We start from the raw sequence: 20,785 nt of genomic DNA, 5'->3' as shown, positions 1-20,785 counted from the left end.
GTATGCACTCATTGATAAGTTGATGTTAACCCAAAAGCTCAAATTACCCCAGATGCAATCCACAGACCACAGGAAGCTCAAGAAGAAGGACGACCAAAATGTGGATGCTTCCACTCCTTCTTAAACAGTGGAACAAAAATATCCATAGGAGGGGATATTGAGACCGTGTTTAGAGCAGAGACTGAAGGAATGGCCATTCAGAATCTGCCCCATATGTGGCCCATATATACAGCCACCAAAACTAGATAAGATTGATGAAGCTAAAAGTGCATGCTGAAAGTTACAGATATAGTTCTCTCCTGGAGAGACACATCCAGAGCATGTCCAATACAGAGGGTCAATGCTAGCAGCAAACCGCTGAATTGAGAATGGGGTCCCCCTTGGAGGGAATTAGTGGAAGGATTGAAAGAGCTGAAGGGGCTTGCAGCCTCATACGTACAACAATGCCAACCAACCAGAGGTTCCAGGGACTAAACCACTACTCAAAGACTATACATGGATTGACCCATGGCTTCAACTGCATATGTAGCAGAGAATAGCCTTGTTGGGCACCAATAGAAGGGGAAGCCCTTGGTCCTGGCAAGGTTGGACCCCCACTGTAGGAGAATGTTGGGGGGGTAAGGCAGGGGGTCGATGGATGGGAACACCCTTATGGGGTAGGAGAGGGAATAGGGGGCTTATGGACAGGAAACTGGGAAAGGGAATATAAATAAGAAATATATCAAGAAAGAAAAGAAAGAAAAGAAAGAAAGAAAGAAAGAAAGAAAGAAAGAAAGAAAGAAAGGAAAAAAAAAGAAAGAAAGGAAGAAAGGAAGGAAGGAAGGAAAAGAAAGAAAGAAAGAAAGAAAGAAAGAAAGGAAGGAAGGAAGGAAGAAAAGAAAGAAAGAAAGAAAGAAAGAAAGAAAGAAAGAAAGAAAGAAAGAAAGAAAGAAAAGAGAAGGAAAGAAAGAAAGAGGTGAGCCTGTCTTCATTTCAATAGAGTTCATCAGTCCAAACCCTAATTGAGCAGCTACTCACTTCTGGCAGAGGGAGAATAAATTTTAAAAGGTATGTCATTTATTAGGTCACACACCTGTGAGTATATACCCTATACAAATACAGCTCCAAGCATTATTTACAAATAAAGAATGAGCAAATAGAGATATAAAGCAATTAGAAGGAATTATAAGGGAGGAATGAGATTGATATTATCAAAATTAATTGTGTATATGTATGCAATTTTCAAAGACTTAATAAAATTATTATATTCATTAAAATAACTTTAAGCATGTTCAGTGTAAGTAAGCATGTTCAATATGTAAATAAGGGACTGAAGAAGTAACAGAAAATAAAGATTCTGCATAGAAAGGCATCATGTATGCTCTGCTCTTCTGTTTACTGAAAACTCAAATATCCCACTTTACTTAAGCTTTATTTAAAACCAAAGCCAGTCCTAAGTACTACAACATCAAACACATTCCATCCTTGTCTGTGGGAAATGAAGATTGTCGCCTGAGTTTGACCTCTAACATTCGTCACATATTTGCTATGGCATGTGCATTCCTTCATTCATAGGAACATATACACACATGCACACACAAAAGAATTGTAAAAAGCACACATTTTTCTGGAGAATAATTTATTCATTTGTTTGTTCATTGTTTGATTTTCTGGAGATAGGGTCTCACTAAGTAGTCCTGACTCTCCTAGCACTCACTATCTAGAACAGGCTAGCTTTGAACTCACAGAGATCAACCTGCCTCTGCTTCCAAAGTGCCAGGATTAAAATATATGCATCCCCATGCCCAGTTGAAGACATTGTATTTTCAAAACAAATTTCATATTCCTGTGGGAAATGCTCACAAGTGTACCTGTAAAAGCAGATAAATAGACTCATTACTTTTCTGTATCAACTTTGGTTCTAAAACAATGTGTAAAGAGCTTATCCAAAAATTAGATCTCAGGAGGAGTGGAATTGTTGTTTTCTAAAATGTTCAGATTCCTGCTTTACTTTTCAACTATATGCTGAAGTATCTTTTTCACAGTATTAAAATATTTTCTTTGTAATTAGGTTTTAAAATACTGTCAAAAAATTATGCCAGTAAACAAGAAAAACCCAGCTTATCCTAGAAGAAAGAACAATAAATCCAAGACAGATGATTTCCTCTCCAAGGGCTCTTCTTTGCAAACAGATATGTAAACAGAACCAGGGGACTCAGCAGACAGCCACAGCACAGACAGGTTGAGAGTTTACAAAGCCAAAACTTGCAATGCTGAGGAAAGGGAAATGACACAGAAGAGCATATTGACTCGTGAATACCCATTGTCTGATTTTTTTTCTTCTCTCTTTTCTGTTGTGACAATTACTACTTAGTAACACACTGACCTAAACAACCAGTACCATGGTAGGCTTGAGTCAGCTCTTTCGGGCTCATGTCCATCAAAGGTCTACATCTTTCCTCTGGTAGCTTAAGATAAGCCATGACAGTTGATATTTCACTGCCAGACAGCTGATTGTTAAGTGACTATTTTGAAGTCCTAAAAATTGTGTTAAATTTTATAGCATTATCCATCACTTTGCATTATTTACTTCTTTTCTTAAAATTGAGAAATTCATGAATGCACACAATATGTTTTGATCAATCCCACCCAATTCCCTTTAATAGAACAATAAGAGATGCTGTTTGGGATCCTAAGGAGAACTGGCCTCACAAGAGAATGAATGCTACTGTCAGGAATGGAATTTGAGGCCTCAATGCCTTGCATCATGTCTGTCTTGTTCTGTTTCCCACTTTTGGATCAAGATGTAAGCTCTCAGCTTCTGGGTTGAGCCACTGCCATTATGAAGATGGAAACTCTCAGATCTGAAACAGTAATCTCGAAGAAAAACTTCCTTCTGTAGGTTGCATTTTCTACTTTAACAATTTTACTTTCTGTAGTTCTCCAATGAGTAACAGAGATATCAATTAAAAGTCAGGGTGGGGGGAGACATACTGACTTGGATAATTTTTGTACTATAGTGTAGGTTTTGATTATTTCTACATTGTTTTATATTTTGGAATTATATTTCTGGGATGTAAGTATCTCAGGGAGTAATGATGACTGAGTTTTATGATCCACTTAGTAGGAGGAGAGAGAACCAGTACTCACCAGCTATCTTCTGACCTCCATACACATACTATGGTGTGAGCATACCCAGTCCCATGTATAAAATAAATGATAAAGTTTTAACACATATTATGAACAAATAAACTAATAAGTACAATTATTACGTGTATAACTGAGACCCAAACTAATTGTAATATCAAGTATTTCATGACATTTCTCTTTCATATGCATGTGTATACAGAAATCAAAACTGTCTGGCTGTTTTAACATTACACATGATTCTATGCAAAAATACTGATACTATCTTTTAAAAAGAAAAACTCTATATGCATACATTATTTTATATTAAACACTATTAAGAAGACATGAGTTCAAACATTCTGAATTTCAGATTAATGGATTCTGACATGTGGAAGGGTTGTGTTTCCCAAATGTCTCATCACTACAGGTTCCTGAAAACTGGGGAAATCCAGGGCTAGTAAGATGACTCATCACATACAGGTGGTTGTTGCCAAGCCTGGGAACCTGAGCCCAGACACCCAGATATATACACATGAACTCAAAATAAATAAGATAAAAAAGAAATTTAAAATGTAATCATACATATTATGATTATCCAATAAGCTTTCTGGATATTTCTTGGATTATATGTCATAATTGTCATGACTGACAGGCTGTTAATTTGAGTGATGTTTGCAAAGAAATAACAACAAATTATATCTATAGAAGTAAGACTTTATCTTTGGGATCAAGACTGTATGCTCCGTGTTATCACAGTTGTTTAAACAGACAAAGGCTAGAACCTCCAGTTCCACAAACAAATGTGAAATCTTCTCAGGCCAGTTTACTGCCATGTCTTTGGTCATGTGAACAATGTCATTTGTGCCAACATCAGAAAAGCATCCACAAGTGCATTTAGCCTCTCCAGTATTGCTGATGAATCCACAGTTCAGGTTCAATGGCGTTCAAAACTTGATCAAATATGACCAGACTTTATATTCTTACACCAACATCTATCTGATTGGAGGAATGGATAATAGTCATCATGTTTAAACATCTACCATTCCAGTTAAGACAATATGATAGCATCTTGTTCTTAGTCTTTTTCTTAATAGGGACATAAAGCCCACAAATAAAAATATGCCTGAAGAATGGGACAGGCATTGGGCATTGTCCATGCCTAGTAAAGTACTCCAAGAACCTATTTGTATACTAAATGACACAATGTCAATGTCTGCGTACAACTGCCAACTGGGATGCAAGACACTGCCCATACCAATCATCCTGAAAAAGCAGCTATAAAAAGCAGGAAGCTACTCTGCACCTTGTCAGTGAGGTCCAGATACCTACAGAGCTCACACACGATGAGGGTCATCATCCTCCTGCTCACACTGGATGTGCTAGGAGTCTCCAGTATGATGACGGACAAGAATCTCAAAAAGAAGGTAGCAGACCTACATGGAAGGGGGCTGTGGGTGATGGGAATGCTGGGCAGAGACAGAAACAGATAGAGAGATAGAGGCTTGGAAGGGGACTGTGTGCAGGTGGGTGGGGGTGCAGCAAGAGACAGAGAAGCAGAGGCAGAAAGACCTTAAAGGGGGGAAAGAATTTTCTAGAAGTTGGTATTTGCCAAATCTGGTAATGGAGAGTGACAAATGTGGGGGAAGTAGTTGTATCTCATAAATGCTTTTCTGAGAGAAAAACAAAAACAGGGGACAGATACCAAGAGATAGAGACAGAGATAAATTAGGGAGTTCCTGGGGGAATGTTACTAGGGATGGACAACTACCCTCTGGAAGTTGCAATTCTCTACATCTGGAGTGGAGAGAAATAGAGAAAGGGAGAGTGGTCTAAAGGGTGATTTTTCTGAGACAAAGTCACAGAGAGAGGCCAAGAGACAAAGACAAAGATATACGCAGAGAGAATAATGCTTCTGAAGATAGCTTTTTGTGGTCTTTATGTGACACAGAGAGTTGGGAATGGGAAAGAATGTTCTAGAAGTATTCTCTACATCTCAGAGTGGAGAGTGGCAGGGAGAGAGAATAGTCTAAAGGGTGATTTTTTTCTGAGAGATAGATTGATACTGAGAGACCAGATACAGATACACACATAGACCTGGAGAGAGACACCCTGGCACCAAGGGTTTGTCTGGCTTTGCCAGCAAATCAAAAACCTACATCATTTCCTATGTTACCACTCATGTTCCTCACACTGTGAAGAAATTGAAGCCATGATAATGAATATGATGAAATAATTTAAAGGGGTGAATTGTACTAATGTTATGCTTGCAGTGACCATTGTCTACTTTGGCCTGTTATCCAAAACATTAAAAGGACTCTAAAAAGATCTGCAGATAGAGCAAGATGACTTCATTCAAGGCAAAGCTATAGTGCAGATTACAGACAGACAGGCACACTGCCAAAGATAGACAGCTGCCCACTTGACTGACTGGACTCAAGCTCCCCAAGCTATTATGTCTCTATCAGGGATCCCAAGGAGACTGATGAGCTGGTTATTAAGGGGCCAGATTTATTTTGATTGACAGATTAAAACATTTCTCTGTGTATCCTTTTTCATGGTACATCTGATTTTAATCATACATATGCCAAATTACACAAAGCCATAATGGGGCCAGTAAGATAAGATCATCTGAAGAACATGTTTTTGTCTTACTATGCATACACCCCAAACCAGTTCAGGCCAGATCAGCATTTCTACTCTCCAAATCAGAATACATTGAAAACATAGTTGAATAGAAACTGTCTGGACTTATCATTGTTAGGGGCATTGGAAGCCCTACACCATTTTTCAGAAAAGGGATGACTAACTGGATGCAGAGTTGGGGACTATGAGGGGTTCTTTTGTGTACTCTACAGCCTTGTTCACAGATGAGTGTGTGAGTGTTCTGATGCCGACAGGGAGGAGGAAGAAGGGGTTGTTATATGGGGAACTTTACACCATTGTTTAGAGAGGGGTATGTGAGTAGCCTGATGCAGTTGGCTTGAAGGGGTCTGAAATCGATATTTGGTTCATTGCACAGAGTATTCATGAATATAAAAGAAGCTAAGCTGTCTAATGCCTTATTACATAATCAGGCTGTGAATTACCACATCCAAGTGGGTTTCAAATTCCAGGGTACTAAACTATCACCTACTTTTACCTGCCTTGTTTCCATAGCTGCTTTTTTTTCCAGATTGAAGGGAATTGGAGAACCGTTTACTTAGCTGCCAGTAGCGTGGAGAAGATAAATGAAGGCTCACCATTGAGGACCTACTTCCGTCGCATTGAGTGTGGGAAGAGATGCAACCGAATCAATCTCTACTTTTATATTAAGTAAGATATACTACAATAGACAGAACCTACTCATTTGATGGTCTGTGGGTTGAAAAATGAAATGCTTTCAGTCAACACTCATATCAGTGAACACACACAGCACTAAGTGAGGATTCTTATATCACTTTGCTCTGTATGGTACTTTTACCTTAGAATGAGTGAATTTATTTATTTTATATCAAGCCAAAGTAAAATAAAAAATATCAAGAGATGGGTGATGATTATACATAGGTGATAGATACATAGATAATAGATATAAAAGTAGATAGGGCTGGAGGGATGGCTCAGCAGTTAAGAGCACTGACTGCTCTTCCAGAGGCTCTGAGTTCAATTTCCAGCAACCACATGGTGGCTCACAACCATCTGTAATGAGATCTGATGCCCTCTTCTGGTGTGTCTGAAGACAGCAACAGTGTACTCATATACATGAAATAAATAAAATAAATCTTAAAACATAGATAGATGACACATATACACAAACATAGGTAGTTAGATAATAATTAGCTAGAGAGATGATAGACATATACATAGATATGTAGGTAGACAGATAATAGATGATAGAAGATATATAAATAGATAAATAATAGATGGATACATGTATACAGACACACACATAGGTAAGTAGGTAGATATACATAGTAGATATATAGACAGATGATAGATACATCTCTCTATCTGGGGTGATTAGAGAACACCATGAAAGAAACAGGCTTGGTTGTAAAGTACACGTGGAAAACACATATTCAAAATCAGCTCCTTGTTGAAGTTAAACATAACAAAACTGTATACCAAAATAACATAATAACATAATTTATAATCACTTAATTTTCTATTTATCACTCCTCAAAAGCCCAGTTGGGAGAGAAGATATATCAAAATAAATGTTCATACAGTTTTAGTACTTTTAAACTATCTTGATATGAATGTTATTATCCATCGAGGATATATTTCCTAGATGAAGGTAGTTTTTGCTAATTATATGCTGATATTTGAGGCTTTTCATAAATTGATTATTTATAAATTCAAGTTTCTAAGGAAGATTCTCTGTACATTGTGCTGGCTTTGAATTCAATACAGAGTAAAAGTTAGCTTTTTTATTTTATTTATTATATATGCCCATATAATAAATAAATTATTAAATATACCGTATTTTTCTGGACAGTGTTTCTATGTGTAGCCTTGGTTGTCCTGGAATTTACTCTGTAGATCAGGCTAGCCTCAAAATCAGAAATCCACTTTCCTCTACCTTCTGAGTTCTAGGATTAAATGTGTGTGTCACCCTCACCTGCTAATTTATATCTTTTTAAAAACAGGTTCTCATTATATAGCCTGGCTGCCCTGGAATTCTCTATGGAGACCAGACTGGCCTTGAACTCACAGAGATCTACCTGCCTCTACCTCACAGGTTCTGGGTTCAAAGGTCCACCACCACATGCAGCCTTTTTATGTTTTTATTTATTTTTGCTTTTTAATTAATTTTTTAGAATGACAGCGAACCTATCCTCCTGAATCAGTCTGACATTGATACCACCATGCTTAACACCTAAAATTATTTAAAGGAGTAATAGTTTAAAATCAAGTAGGTGTATACACTAGCGGGTTGAAGAGATAAAATTTTTATTTTTAAATACATTTTTTAAAAATAAAACTTAATTACATCATTTCCCCCTTCCATTTTCTCACTACAATCCTTCCCATGTTTACCCTCCTCCCTTGGTTTCTTTCAAATCCTAGTTGTGTATTCTTAAATATACAACCTATTCATTCCATATAATGTTACTTGAATAGATTTGACTTACAGTAACCATTTGATATTCAAAAACCAGTTGATAGGGAGGACTTCACTTTAGGGAAGACTACAAAATATCCTAAAACTCATATGGAGCTAGGAAAGATCCTATGGTAGCTAAAACAATCCTGTGCAAAAAGAATAGTGCTGGAGGGATTGCCATCCCAGACACAGTGATTTGTTTACACACAGAAAATGAACTCCAAGGCCTTCAACAGGCTTTATGTAACCCCATCTCTGGCCTAAACAGTTATTCTCATTTTTTGTTTTTGGTTGTATGCCTATAATGGTTGAGACATATCTGCAGCCCAATTATTCCCATGTTTTTAGAGTGTTTTAGAATCTAAGCTGTGACTGTCACTATTAGTCACATGGACCTCTGGTGAGTGAATTCAGATCTTAATACATGACCGTGCCTAAGACTCTATGGATCTCCTGATCTGTCGATGCACATCCCAACTTATATCTTCTCAGAATACAACTATAAGCTGAATTTGAATCCATTTAAATGCACAAAGTGATTGCTGCTACAGAACCTATAAGATTAGTGATATTTATGATACAGGCAAAAAATAAATACATGATTCCAATGTAAATATAGAAGCCAGACTATAGTGTATGTAGGGCACTGAGATGTGCTCTGCACCAGGTGGCCTTGCATCCTTTAAGCCCAATGTCTACAGACATTTCTCATGTCAGATTGGGGTAAAATTTTTGCTTAACACTTTGGGTTTTTTATTTATCAATAATTGTTATTGGGTGCTGGGGATACAGCTGTGTTAGGAGTGTGATTTCTGAGCATGAACTCATGATTCCATTCTCAAAACTAAGCTGCAGTCCTATATTCCCAATACCCAGCACTTGGTGAGTAGAGGCAGGAAGATCAGGGGTTCAAGGACATTCATTAGTTGGGGCTCATGATAGGCAACAGGTGTCACACAGAGAAGCTAATTCTGCCCCAACAGAGACACCTGCAAACACCTAACAGAGTGATTGATGACATTAAGGATGTTATTAATTATATTTAAGGAAGATGTCCTACAACAACATGTGCTTAAGACAGATCTTCAGAGGAAAATGTTTGCAATAACCTGTGCTGTTATTTATGTGGAATCGGGACAATATGACAACATGCATGCATTTGTTTTTCAGGAAAGGGGCCAAGTGCCAACAGTTTAAAATCGTGGGAAGGAGATCCCAAGATGTTTACTATGCAAAGTGTGAGTAAACAGTGCCAGGGTGAATACATAGCCTTAATGTTGTTTCCCAAAATTCTCAGTCTTAGTTGAATTTGGCATATCTGGATATCTACATTCCAGTGCAATTGTCTCTACAAATTACAAATGGAATCTTGAAGAAAGCCTCTTTATTTTCTTCCTACTCATTTTGGAACTAATAAGAGATGTGGTTTATTTGTTTATTTTTAATGACTTTTTAAAACTTTTTTTTTATTTCTATGGCGTATGTCTTACCAAGCACACTTCCCTTGTTTAGCTTTAAATATAAATAAATCACAGACAGACAAGAGTCTGAGAATTAAAAGGTAATTTGAGCACTCCAAAAAATAACTTGATGCAAAATAGGAACTAGGATTTTATCAACTATTAAAATGACTCCCAGCAATTCTGAAACATGAGTCTTGTATATGGAATGATAAACGATCTAAATTTTATAATTTTATTGGAGAGAAAATTATTTACAATATATGAATTTCAGTATCATGAATAGTCTTATCTCTTTAGTTCTGACACGCAAGGCATATGACCTACAACACACTGAGATCCATATATAAATAATTATATAAATAATTGAGGTATCAGTTTAATTTGTCATGAAACAAGTGGTAAAGATACTTTCATTATTTTCTATTCTGCCATAAAAAGTCTATTTAACCCGATACATTAGTCTGATAGACTAAACATGTCATGAACTCTAGCTTGTTTATAGGTGAATTTATTGTACTTAAATTCAGGAGCAGAATCAACTCACAAGCATATATCCCTCCAAAGAGCCACCCCACCTTGTGTGTTATGTAATTTAGTTGAAAGCCATCCTACTCTACACAACAAGTTTCAGGCCAGTCAAAGATAGTGAGACCAGTCTCAGAAGGAAAATGAGTTACCACTGACATGAAAAGTAACAGTCATTATATCAATGGGAAGGTCTTGGGACAATCACTTCCCCTCTTTAAGAAGACTTGTTAGTGAACCAGTGAGCATATTGGGGTCACTTACAAGAGCATGTGTAAATATGACTGTGTTCTTGAAGAGCCCAGCTCAGCTTGGATGACACTCCTGAAAGCTTTATCCTTGGAGTTTAGCAAGGCTTACAGACAGCTAGCTAGTCAGAGTCTCTTCCACAGGGCTTGTTTACTGTTTCCCATAATGTTGTGGAGTGGCCTACTGAAAGTTGTTACTCTCAAAATCGTCCTGAGACTTCTGGGTATTTTACTTCTCAAATCTCATGACCTACATTCTCATGAATGTTTCAGTTTGGAGAAAAGTGCTATGTGGCACCCTCTCTTTTTTTCTGTCATGTGTCTGAGGAAAAATTGGTAAAGTTAGATAATTGGACCACTAAATGTAGAACAGATTCATGAAAATGTCATAATATATATAATAATATATATAAAATCAGAGAGCTTTCCTCAATGTGTGTATATATGTATAGATAATTCCACCATTAAATGTAATAAGATCCATAAAAATGCCTATATATGTACACACATGAATTATATATATTATATATATTACATCTTTCCTCAATATAGTATGTACAAACAATTCCACCATTAAATTTAGTAAGATCAATGAAATGTATATACATATGTATATATAAATATAATCATACATCTATTCTCAGCAAGTAAGAGGATTGTACTATGCTACCTTTTATGCACCCACACATCTTGGTATCAGGAACATCGCTACCCAAATCAATATAGGTTCTACATATTTGTAGGTAACTGTGGAATATTAGAAACATTTTATATCTTACAACAAAATTATAAACCTGCTTTATAATTCCCTGTTTGTCTTGACTAGTTTCAACACATGGAGCAGAATATTGTGGGTTAGAGACTGTATGATCCGTATACACATTCATAACTGTGCAATTAGAATGAGCCTGATCATTCTGTTGACTTTATGTTTCTTATCTATCTCAGATGAAGGGAGCACGGCATTCATGTTAAAGACAGTGAATGAGAAGATATTGCTGTTTGATTATTTTAACAGAAACAGAAGAAATGACGTTACACGAGTGGCTGGAATTTTGGGTGAGTGTCACACATGGAACTTGTCATCTGAGTGTGTGATTCAAGGATATGATTACATGCATATCTCTGAACTCAAAGGTCACAATGTGTTTGTGCACCTGATTCTGTTCTTCATGTTGATAAATCACTGAAGCTGTGATGGTGAGCTTTGAAGATCAACTTGGCACAACCCAGAATGCCCTGGGAAGGGTCTCAGTAGGAAATTTCGCACAGGAGACTGACCTGTGGATGTCTTATGATAATTAACATAAGTCTCCACCCAATGTGGGTGGCACCAGAGCAAGAGGATAGGCATTAAGCTTCAACTACCAACAGACACAACTCAGAATCCTCTAGCAAAGTTCTTAGGGAGGGATTCCTCTCATGAGACTGGCCTGTGTGCATATCTCTGGTAGTATACTAAGTGATGATTACAAAAGGGGGCTCTGCTCACTATATTCAGTAGCATTTGCTGGGCAGATCATCCTGACCTATATCAGACTGCGAACGCTGGATAAATGCAAGCACACATTTGTATGCATTCTTTTATCTCTGTTCCTCACGATGGACATGGTGCTTCTCCCCACCCCCAACTTCTCCCACTGGAATTTCCCCCAATTAAATGTGCTATAACTGGGTAAATGTGCCCTTTTCTACCATAAATTGTTTTTGTCAAAGCATTTTGTCAGAATATTGAGCGAGGAAACTGAGATATTGATAAAATTGTCAATGTTATAAAACATGAGAGATAGTGTTACATCCTGGGGTCCACTGACTACTTTGATTTCTCAGGAAAATGATATAATTTTGCACTGTCAATCTATTGGAGAAAGGGGACCAGTGTTGTGCACTGGCACTTTATAGGAGACTAAGCAATAGAGAATATTTCATTTGTGTGCTGGGTACTAATGTTGTGACATCTTCCCTATACACCATGAAACACAGCGAAAGGCAGGCAACTGACTAAGGATGAGATGACAGAATACATGAACTTCGTGGAAGAAATGGGCATTGAGGATGAGAATGTAAAACGTGTCATGGACACAGGTATAGTAGCAACCTGCGTGTGTAACTTCTTATTTTGCATTTTTATGATAAATGTTAATTTTTGATTATCAAGGGTGTTGGGAAGATGGCTCAGTGGGGAAAGTGCACACAAGCATGAGGACCCAAGTTTGGATCTCAGCACCCATTTAGAAAGCCAAGAATAACAGAGCTGGGATGGGGAGGGGACTAGAGGAACTTTCTAGTAGTAGATCTACCTGAAAGACCATGTCTCAAAACTAACAATGTGTAGAATGAATAAAGAAGATGTTTAAAAATCAGTGTCTTACCTATGCATGCATGGGTATACACGTCATTCACATGACTATGGATACACCAATGAACCATGCAGCTAGATACACACACACAAAATCTACCTGAAATGAAACTCAGTTCCTACGGTCCTCTGTTAAGATACTCTATTCAAAATTTAGCTTTTTATCTGCATTTTTATGAAAACTGTTCATATGTAGTAATATTATTAATAGTATGTTAAAGAACTGTATTACTTTGAAGTAATAGTGTTTTAAAATAATATATTACTTTAAAAATAATATTATTATATTAAAAATAATATCATTTTTCCATGTTCACTCTCCTTTAGACACCTGTCCAAACAAGATCAGAATTAGGTGAGTCAAAGAACGTTCATTTTATATCTTGAAGTTTAACTTTAATTCATTTTCTAAAATAATATTTTATTTATTCCTTAACCTTTTCATATATGTATATAATGTATCTTGATCTTACCTACTCCCACACATCTCATCCCAGAGACCCAGCAACAACACATCTCCCTCTATACTTCATGACTTTTAAATTTTATTATTATTATTATTATTATTATTATTATTATTATTATTATTATTATTATTATTATTATATCTCAACGAGTCCAGTTGGTGCTATTTCTAAATAGGGTGTGTCAATTCCTAAGGCATGAGCAATGTAATATACCAGGGGCCACAGCCATAGAGAAAAATGAACTATAGGGAGCTGGTGGCGCATGCATTTAATCCCAGCACTCAAGAGAAAGAAGCAAGTGTATCTTTGAGTTCTAAACCAGCCTAATCTACAGAGTGAGTTCCAGGGCATCAAGAGCTACACAGAGAAACCCTGTCTCATAAAAACCAAAAAAAAAAATGTTTTTTAAAGATAGAAAAGGAAGGAAGGAAGGAAGGAAGAAGGGACAGACAGAGAGATAGAGACAGAGACAGAGAGGCAAAAAGAATAAAAGAGAAAAATATGGAGCCCCCCCTCTCCCAGAAACTATCAACTGGCAATAGCTCTTTGGTTAATAGTGGGTAGTCCTGAGTCCCTCTCTGCTCCATTCTAGAATGTTAACTGGCTTGATATGGCCAAGATCTTGTGCAGACCACCACAGTTGCTGTGAGTTCACGATTGTAACAGGTCTGGCATGTTCAGAAAACAGAATTTCATGGCTCTACTCCCTACCCAGATGACCATCAACGGCTGAGCATCCACAGTCACTTGTTCTCAGCCCTTTGACCAGCTACAAATTTCTGCATGAACCACTCCCTACTGTAAAAAGTTGAGCAGAAGCCAGATGTGGAGGCACACACCCTTAATCCCAACACTTGGGAGACAAAGGTAGATGAATCTATGTGAGTATCAGGCCGGCCTGATCTATATACTAAGCTCTAGGACAGCCAGGTACATGGTCAATATCTAAACAAACAAAAAGTTAAAACTGTGATTTGACCAAAATTGAAAGCAGCATAAATCTATGAGTATTTTTAAGACAGTAGCTTGGAAACATAACAGTTTATCACCACTGGTCGTCTCCATAGGCTCTATGAGCTCCATTGACATAGGCAAAAGGATTACAAGAGGAATCCACACCTACCCCTGTTTTTCCCTAGATGTGAGATTCCTTCTATGGAGCTGGCATGAAATTTAATCAGAGAGTGGTTGGTTCCCCAGTACAGCTTTAATTGCACCAGTGGACACAAGGATGCTTTATAGTGTGTAGGGGCAGCCTGATGACATCATTGATGTGGCATGCATCCCACATGCACAGACTATTAAGTACATCTAAGCACTGTAGAAGAGTTTCCTAAACCATTTGAAAATGATTTCTTGATGCCCTACAGCTACAGCATGTGGTGTCTTCAGCAATAGTGTCATACCATTTAGTTATGGTGGATAGGCAAGGGATACGTCAATAGCCAAGTTATTTTGGTGTTTCTAAGGCCTCCTCCACTAATAAATAGTATGGTGGTACCCCATGCCTAAGAATTAGAATTTCACTGAATAAATCGTGTCTTCTGAGAACAGCAATGTACAATTGCAGAAATCCTCTGCTGAAACCTTTTAATACTTTTTTTTAATTTTCTTACTCATTCCATTCATTTACATCTCAAATGATATCCCACTTCCCACTTATCCTCTCCACCAAACCTCCATCCCACATCTGCCCTTCCCCATCCCCTTTACCTGTATTAAAGTGCTCCCCCACCCACCCACACTCTCCTGCTCCACTGCTCCAGCATCCCCCTATGCTAGGGCATCAAGCCTCCCCAGGGCCAAGGGCCTCCTTTCCCATTGCTGTCAGGCAAGGCCATCATTTGAGATATATATATATATATATATATATATATATATATATATATATATATATATATATACATGCATACATATATACATACTTTGGTTGGTGGTCTAGACTCTGAGAAAACTGTGTGGTCAGGCAAGTCTATATTGTTCTTTCAATGGGGTTGCAATACCCCTCTACTCCTCCAGTCATTCTGCCAGCTCCCACATTAGGTTCCCTGGGCTCAGTCTGATGACTGACTTCAAGCATCCACATCTACATTGGTCCATTGATGGCCAAACTTACTCAGGAACCACCAGTCACACAAGGTTGCTGTCAGCAATCGCCTCCTGACCATAGAAACAGTGTTAGGTTTGGTGTCTACAGACATGATGGATACCCAGGTGGGGCAGACCCTTCAGTCTCTGTTCCATTTTTTGGCCCTGTTCTTCTTTGGACAGAAATATTTCTGAGTTAAAAACTTTGAGATGAGGGGTACCTATCTGCTGGAGGAGGTCTCAACAGGTTCTATCTCCCCCTTCTCTGTGCATTTCAGCTAAAGTCATCCCCATTGGGTCCTGGGAGCCTCACATTTCCCTGGAGTCTGGGACCCTCCGGTGGCAATCCCCCGTTCCTCCTCCCCACTGCTATACATTTTTGTTCGATTTCCTGACCCTCTGTAACTCTCTAACATTTCCTCCAGTTCCTGCTACTGCCACCCTTATTTCCTTCCCCTCCTTTCTCACTCCCTGGCCCCCCTATCCCTCCACCTCCCACAATCATCTGGTTCCCTGCTCAATGCAGGACTGAAGCATCCACACCCTAGTCTTCCTTCTTTCTATGCTCCATATGGTCTGTGGGATGGATTATGGGCATTGTGAGATTTTGGGCTCATTATCAGTGAGTACATACCATGTGCATTCTTTTGACTGGGTTACCATAGTCAGGATGGTATTTGCTAGTTCCATCCATTTGCCTATGAATTTCATGAAGTCATTATTTTTGATAGCTGAGTAGTGCTCCATTGTGTAGATGTACCAGAGTTTCTTATACATTCTTCTGTTGAGGGACATCTGGGTTCTTTCCAGCTTCTGGCTATTACAAAGAAGGCTACTATGAACATAGTGGAGCATATGTCCGGGTTGTTGTATGTTGGAGCATATTTTGCGTATATGCCCAGGAGTGGTATATCTGGGTCTTCGGTAGTACTATGTCCAATTTTCTGAGGAACCACCAGACTGATTTCCAGAGTGGTTGAACCAGCTTACAATCGCACCAACAATGGAGAAGTGTTCCTCTTTCTCCACATCCTGGCTGATGTCTGCTGTCACCTGCGTTTTTGGTCTTAGCCATTCTGACTGGTGTAAAGCAGAATCTCAGGATCATTTTGATTTGCATTTCCCTGATGACTTTAGGCATGGGGTACCACCACTTCTCAAGCCATTTGAGATTCCTTGGTTGAGAATTCTCTATTTATTTAGCTCTGTACTCCATTTTCAATACGGTTATTTGGCTCTCTGAAGTCTAACTTATTGAGTTCTTTGTATATTTTAGATACTAGACCTCTATCAGATATAGGGTTGGTAATGATCTTTTGCCAATCTGTGGATTGCCATTTTGTCCTATTGACAGTGTCCTTTGCTTTACAGAAAGTTTTCAATTTTATGAGGTCCCATTTGTTAATTGTTGCTCTTCTTTTTTTTTTTTTTTTTCGGAGCTGAGGACCGAACCCAGGGCCTTGCGCTTGCTAGCAAGCGCTCTACCCCTGAGCTAAATCCCCTACCCTGATTGTTGCTCTTAAAGCATAAGCCATTGGTGTTCTGTTCAGGAAGTTTTCCCCTGTGCCCATGTATTCGAGGCTCTTCCCCACTTTCTCTTCCATTAGATTCACCATGTCTAGTTTTACCTGGTCCTTGATCCACTTGGACTTGAGTTTTGTACAAGAAGATAAGAATGGATCAATTTGCATTCTTGTACATGCTGACCTCCAGTTGAACCAGCACCATTTGTTGAAAATTCTCTTTTTTCCACTGGATGGTTTTAGCTCCTTTGTCAAAGATCCATACGTGTGTGGGTTCATTTCTGGGTCTTCAATTCTATTCCCTTGATCTACCTGCCAGTTTTTGTACCAATACCATACAGTTTTTATCACTATTGCTCTGTAATACAGTTTGAAGTCAGGGATGGTGATTCCCTCAGAAGTTCTTTTATTGTTGAGAATAGTTTTTCGCTACTCTGGGTTTTTGTTATTCCAGATGAATTTCAGAATTGCTCTTTTTAACTCTATGAAGAATTGAGTTGGATTTTTGATGGGGATTGCATTGAATCTGTAGATTGCTTTTAGCAAAATGGCCATTTTTTACTATATTAATCCTGTCAATCCATGAGCATGGGAGGTCTTTCCATCTTCTGAGATCTTCAATTTCTTTCTTCAGAGGCTTGAAGTTCATGTCATACAGATCTTTCACTTGCTTGGTTAAAGTCACACTGAGGGATTTTATATTATTTGGGACTATTGCGAAGGGGCTTGATTCCCTAATTTCTTTTCTCAGACCTTTTATCCTTTGAGTAGAGAAAGGCTACTTATTTGTTTGACTTAACTTTATATACAGCCACTTTGCTGAAGTTGCTTATCAGCTATAGGAGGTCTCAGGTAGAATTTTTGGAGTTGTTTATATATACTATTCTATCATCTGTAAATACTGATATTTTTACTTCATCCATCTCAATTTGCAGCCCTTTGTATAGTGTATTTCTGTAAGACTTCTTCATACACCTTCAGTTTTAGTTAACTACCCCTCTTCCTTATACCAAACCACATCCACACCTGCTCCTTAACCCACAGCTTTACCCCTCTAATCTTCCCTGTCACCAGTACCTAACTATATCACCTACCTAATTATATTTTAATCTCACAATCATAGGCTTCCATATGAGTCTTTAATTACCCTTCATCTGGTTAAGCCATCCACCACACCCTGATTTCCTCATTCCACATCCAACTCCATGATTGAAACTTCCTGTCCCCACTATTCTTCTTTATTCTTTGTTTTAATGGCATTTCACTTGATGGATCCACTCCCTTGATGGACCCAATTCAAACTGGTTTCTAATTACCTGGTTTTCTCACATACTCCATATTACACATACAAAATAAAAGATTCAAATCTAAGATCTACATGTAAGGTAGAATGCACAGAGTTTGTCTTTCTGAACCTGGGTGATCTCATTGAGTACAATAATTTCCAGTTCCTTCTATTTACTTGGAAATTTCATATTTCATTTGGTTGAGCAATATTCTCTTATATATTACATTTTCCTGATCCATTCATTGGTTGATGAGCAGTTAAGTCAAGTTCATTTTTAACTATTATGAACTTAGCTGCAATGAGCATGGACATTCAAGGGTCTCTGTAATAGGATATAAAGCCATTTGGGTACATATCAAGAAAAAGTGTAACTGAGTCACATGGGAATTCTTTTTTAATTTTTGGGTTTATTTGATGTTCATAGTTTTTGTTTTTCATTTTGTTTTGTTTTAAGTTCTTTGTATATTTTAGACACTAATCTTTTATCACATGTATAGCTGGCAAAGATCTCCATTCCCTGAGATATCTGTGAATTTAATTGACAGCTTCTTTTGCTGTAGTTTTTAATTCCATGATATCTGACCAGTGTTGGTCTTACTTTCTTGCTACAAGAATCTTATTCAGAGAACCCATATCTAAATCCATACCTGTGTCTATGGGCAACATTCACTCCTTGTTTTCTCCTCTATCAGCTTCAGACTACCAGGTCTCATGACATAGTCCTTGATCCATTTGCAGTTGAATTTTTTGCATGGTGACAGGAAAGGGCCCAGGTTCATTTCTCTGTATCTTGAAGTCCACTTTTTACAATTCTGTCTATTTATGGAATTACCATTTTTATGTTAGGTCATTTTCCTTCTTTCAGTGGAGACATTGACAAATATTCATAAGGGGACTAATTCTTACTAGTGTGGAGGTGGCATTTTCTGGTATTGAGGGCAGCAAGTTCTACCCCTAGTCTCTCTCTGGGATTCAGCTACTATATTGGACTGGAGAAAGACTCTGGCTATAGGATGCATGGGGCTTGGTAAAGTCCAATGTGAAAGTACCTTGAAACAAAAAAATATATATAATTTTAGTTTAGATTCATAGAAACTACATCATCAAATAAACAGGTAAGTTCTAAAAAAATACCAATTTAGGTCTTGATATAAGATCGTTAGTCATATTAAAATTTTCCATATATGGAAAATTTCCATACAAAGTTTATGTATATTCCCAAACATACAAAATCTTGTAAAATGTTTAGGCATGATACATCTTGTCATTGTTTGCCTCTTTAATGGCTTGTGTTTGTTTTATTTTCCACTCTCATCAAATATCATGTGTTACTATCCTAAATATATGAAATAATTCTGTTCCCAACATTACAGATGACATCAGGAATTTTCCACTATATTCTTCCTGGAACCTGAAACATCAATATGAAGATGAAGCAATCTTTTCTTTCAGATCATATCTTCCTATTTGCTGCAAATTACAATTCTTGTCTCCATACTTTCTCTTTCATTCATACTTTCCCATGTTCTAATTTGTATTAGTGCATCTTTGAATGTTTAAATAAATTTATTTCACTTGCATACGTGTCTTTGAAGAAAGGAAACTAAAGTGCAATGCACATAAATATCTATTTGACTTTTTTAAAAGAAGAGGAGGGTTGGAGGGTTGCTCAAAGGTTAACAGTGCTTGCTGCTCTTTCAGAAGACCTGAGTTAAATTCTTAGCAACCCATCAGGCAGCTCATAACTGCATCTCCAGGGCACTTGACACCCTCTCCTGGACTCCTTGAGCAGTGCACACAGATTTTACACACACACACACACACACACACACACACACACACACACACATCTTTGTAAAAATATATTTGAATGCAAGTATGGGTTAATAATATCAGATAATTTTATTAATGATAATTTGAGGAGCTTGGGTAAAGCTTAGTTGTTAAAGTATTTGCCATGTAAACATAAATTTTAAATGTCTGTTCAATTATTAGAATCCACATGAAAAGCCAGGCATGGTGACCCATGCCTGTAATTTCAGTACCACTGAAGGAGGTAGAAACAGATAATCCTCTGATGTCGCTAGGAGCCAGGCTAGACTACCTGAAATACTACAGGTCAGTGAGAGACCATCTCAAAAAAAATAAGGCAGGGGACATGACAGACGGCTCAGTGGTCAAGAGCACCAGCACTCTTCCAGAGGACTTGGGTTGGATTCCTAACACCCAAATGGTAGCTCACAACTATATGTAACTGCAGTTCCCAGAGATCTAACATGTATGTGGACAAACATGCAAGCAAAACACCAATGCACATAAAATGAAAAATAATAAACTCAAATAATGCAGATATGCATGAAGGATGGCACCTGACATCATCCTGTGACCTTCAACATTCACAAGCACACATGTGCATCCACAAACACAGGTGCAAAACTACACACACACACACACACACACACACACACAAACACACACTCACACACACCATACACCAAAGAGTCTTGTCATTCTGGCATGTCACAGACTTTAGAAAGGAGGGTAAATTATTATATTGGTTGTTTAAAGTGAGCATTAAAACTTTGTGTACTGGTAGTTTGTCAACTTGACACAAGCCATAGTCATCTGGGGAA

At 37.8% G+C, this 20,785-nt stretch overlaps 1 protein-coding gene across 1 annotated transcript; it reads left to right on the top strand.

Annotated features, from left to right (window-relative positions):
• Positions 1-4,337: 4,337 nt before the first annotated feature.
• LOC116888723 (probasin) lies at positions 4,338-19,732 on the top strand. The gene is made up of 7 exons (XM_032890014.1): positions 4,338-4,532; positions 6,281-6,420; positions 9,362-9,429; positions 11,376-11,486; positions 12,411-12,512; positions 13,114-13,141; positions 19,526-19,732. The coding sequence occupies exons 1-7, from the start codon at positions 4,344-4,346 to the stop codon at positions 19,527-19,529; spliced, it is 642 nt and encodes a 213-aa protein (XP_032745905.1). The 5' UTR covers positions 4,338-4,343; the 3' UTR covers positions 19,530-19,732.
• The last annotated feature ends 1,053 nt before the right edge of the window (positions 19,733-20,785 follow it).

This window comes from Rattus rattus, chromosome X (genome assembly GCF_011064425.1).
Source record: "Rattus rattus isolate New Zealand chromosome X, Rrattus_CSIRO_v1, whole genome shotgun sequence".
NCBI classification, from domain to species: Eukaryota; Metazoa; Chordata; class Mammalia; order Rodentia; family Muridae; genus Rattus; species Rattus rattus.
This window is presented reverse-complemented; position numbering and strand designations above follow the sequence as displayed.

Excerpts from the sequence above, each read along its gene's own strand:
- LOC116888723 (XM_032890014.1), top strand. The coding sequence starts at position 4,344 with ATGCAAGACACTGCCCATACCAATCATCCTGAAAAAGCAGCTATAAAA. Across the intron at positions 11,487-12,410 it reads ACGAGTGGCTGGAATTTTGG|CGAAAGGCAGGCAACTGACT; the intron begins GTGAGTGTCACA and ends CATGAAACACAG. Across the intron at positions 12,513-13,113 it reads AAAACGTGTCATGGACACAG|ACACCTGTCCAAACAAGATC; the intron begins GTATAGTAGCAA and ends ACTCTCCTTTAG.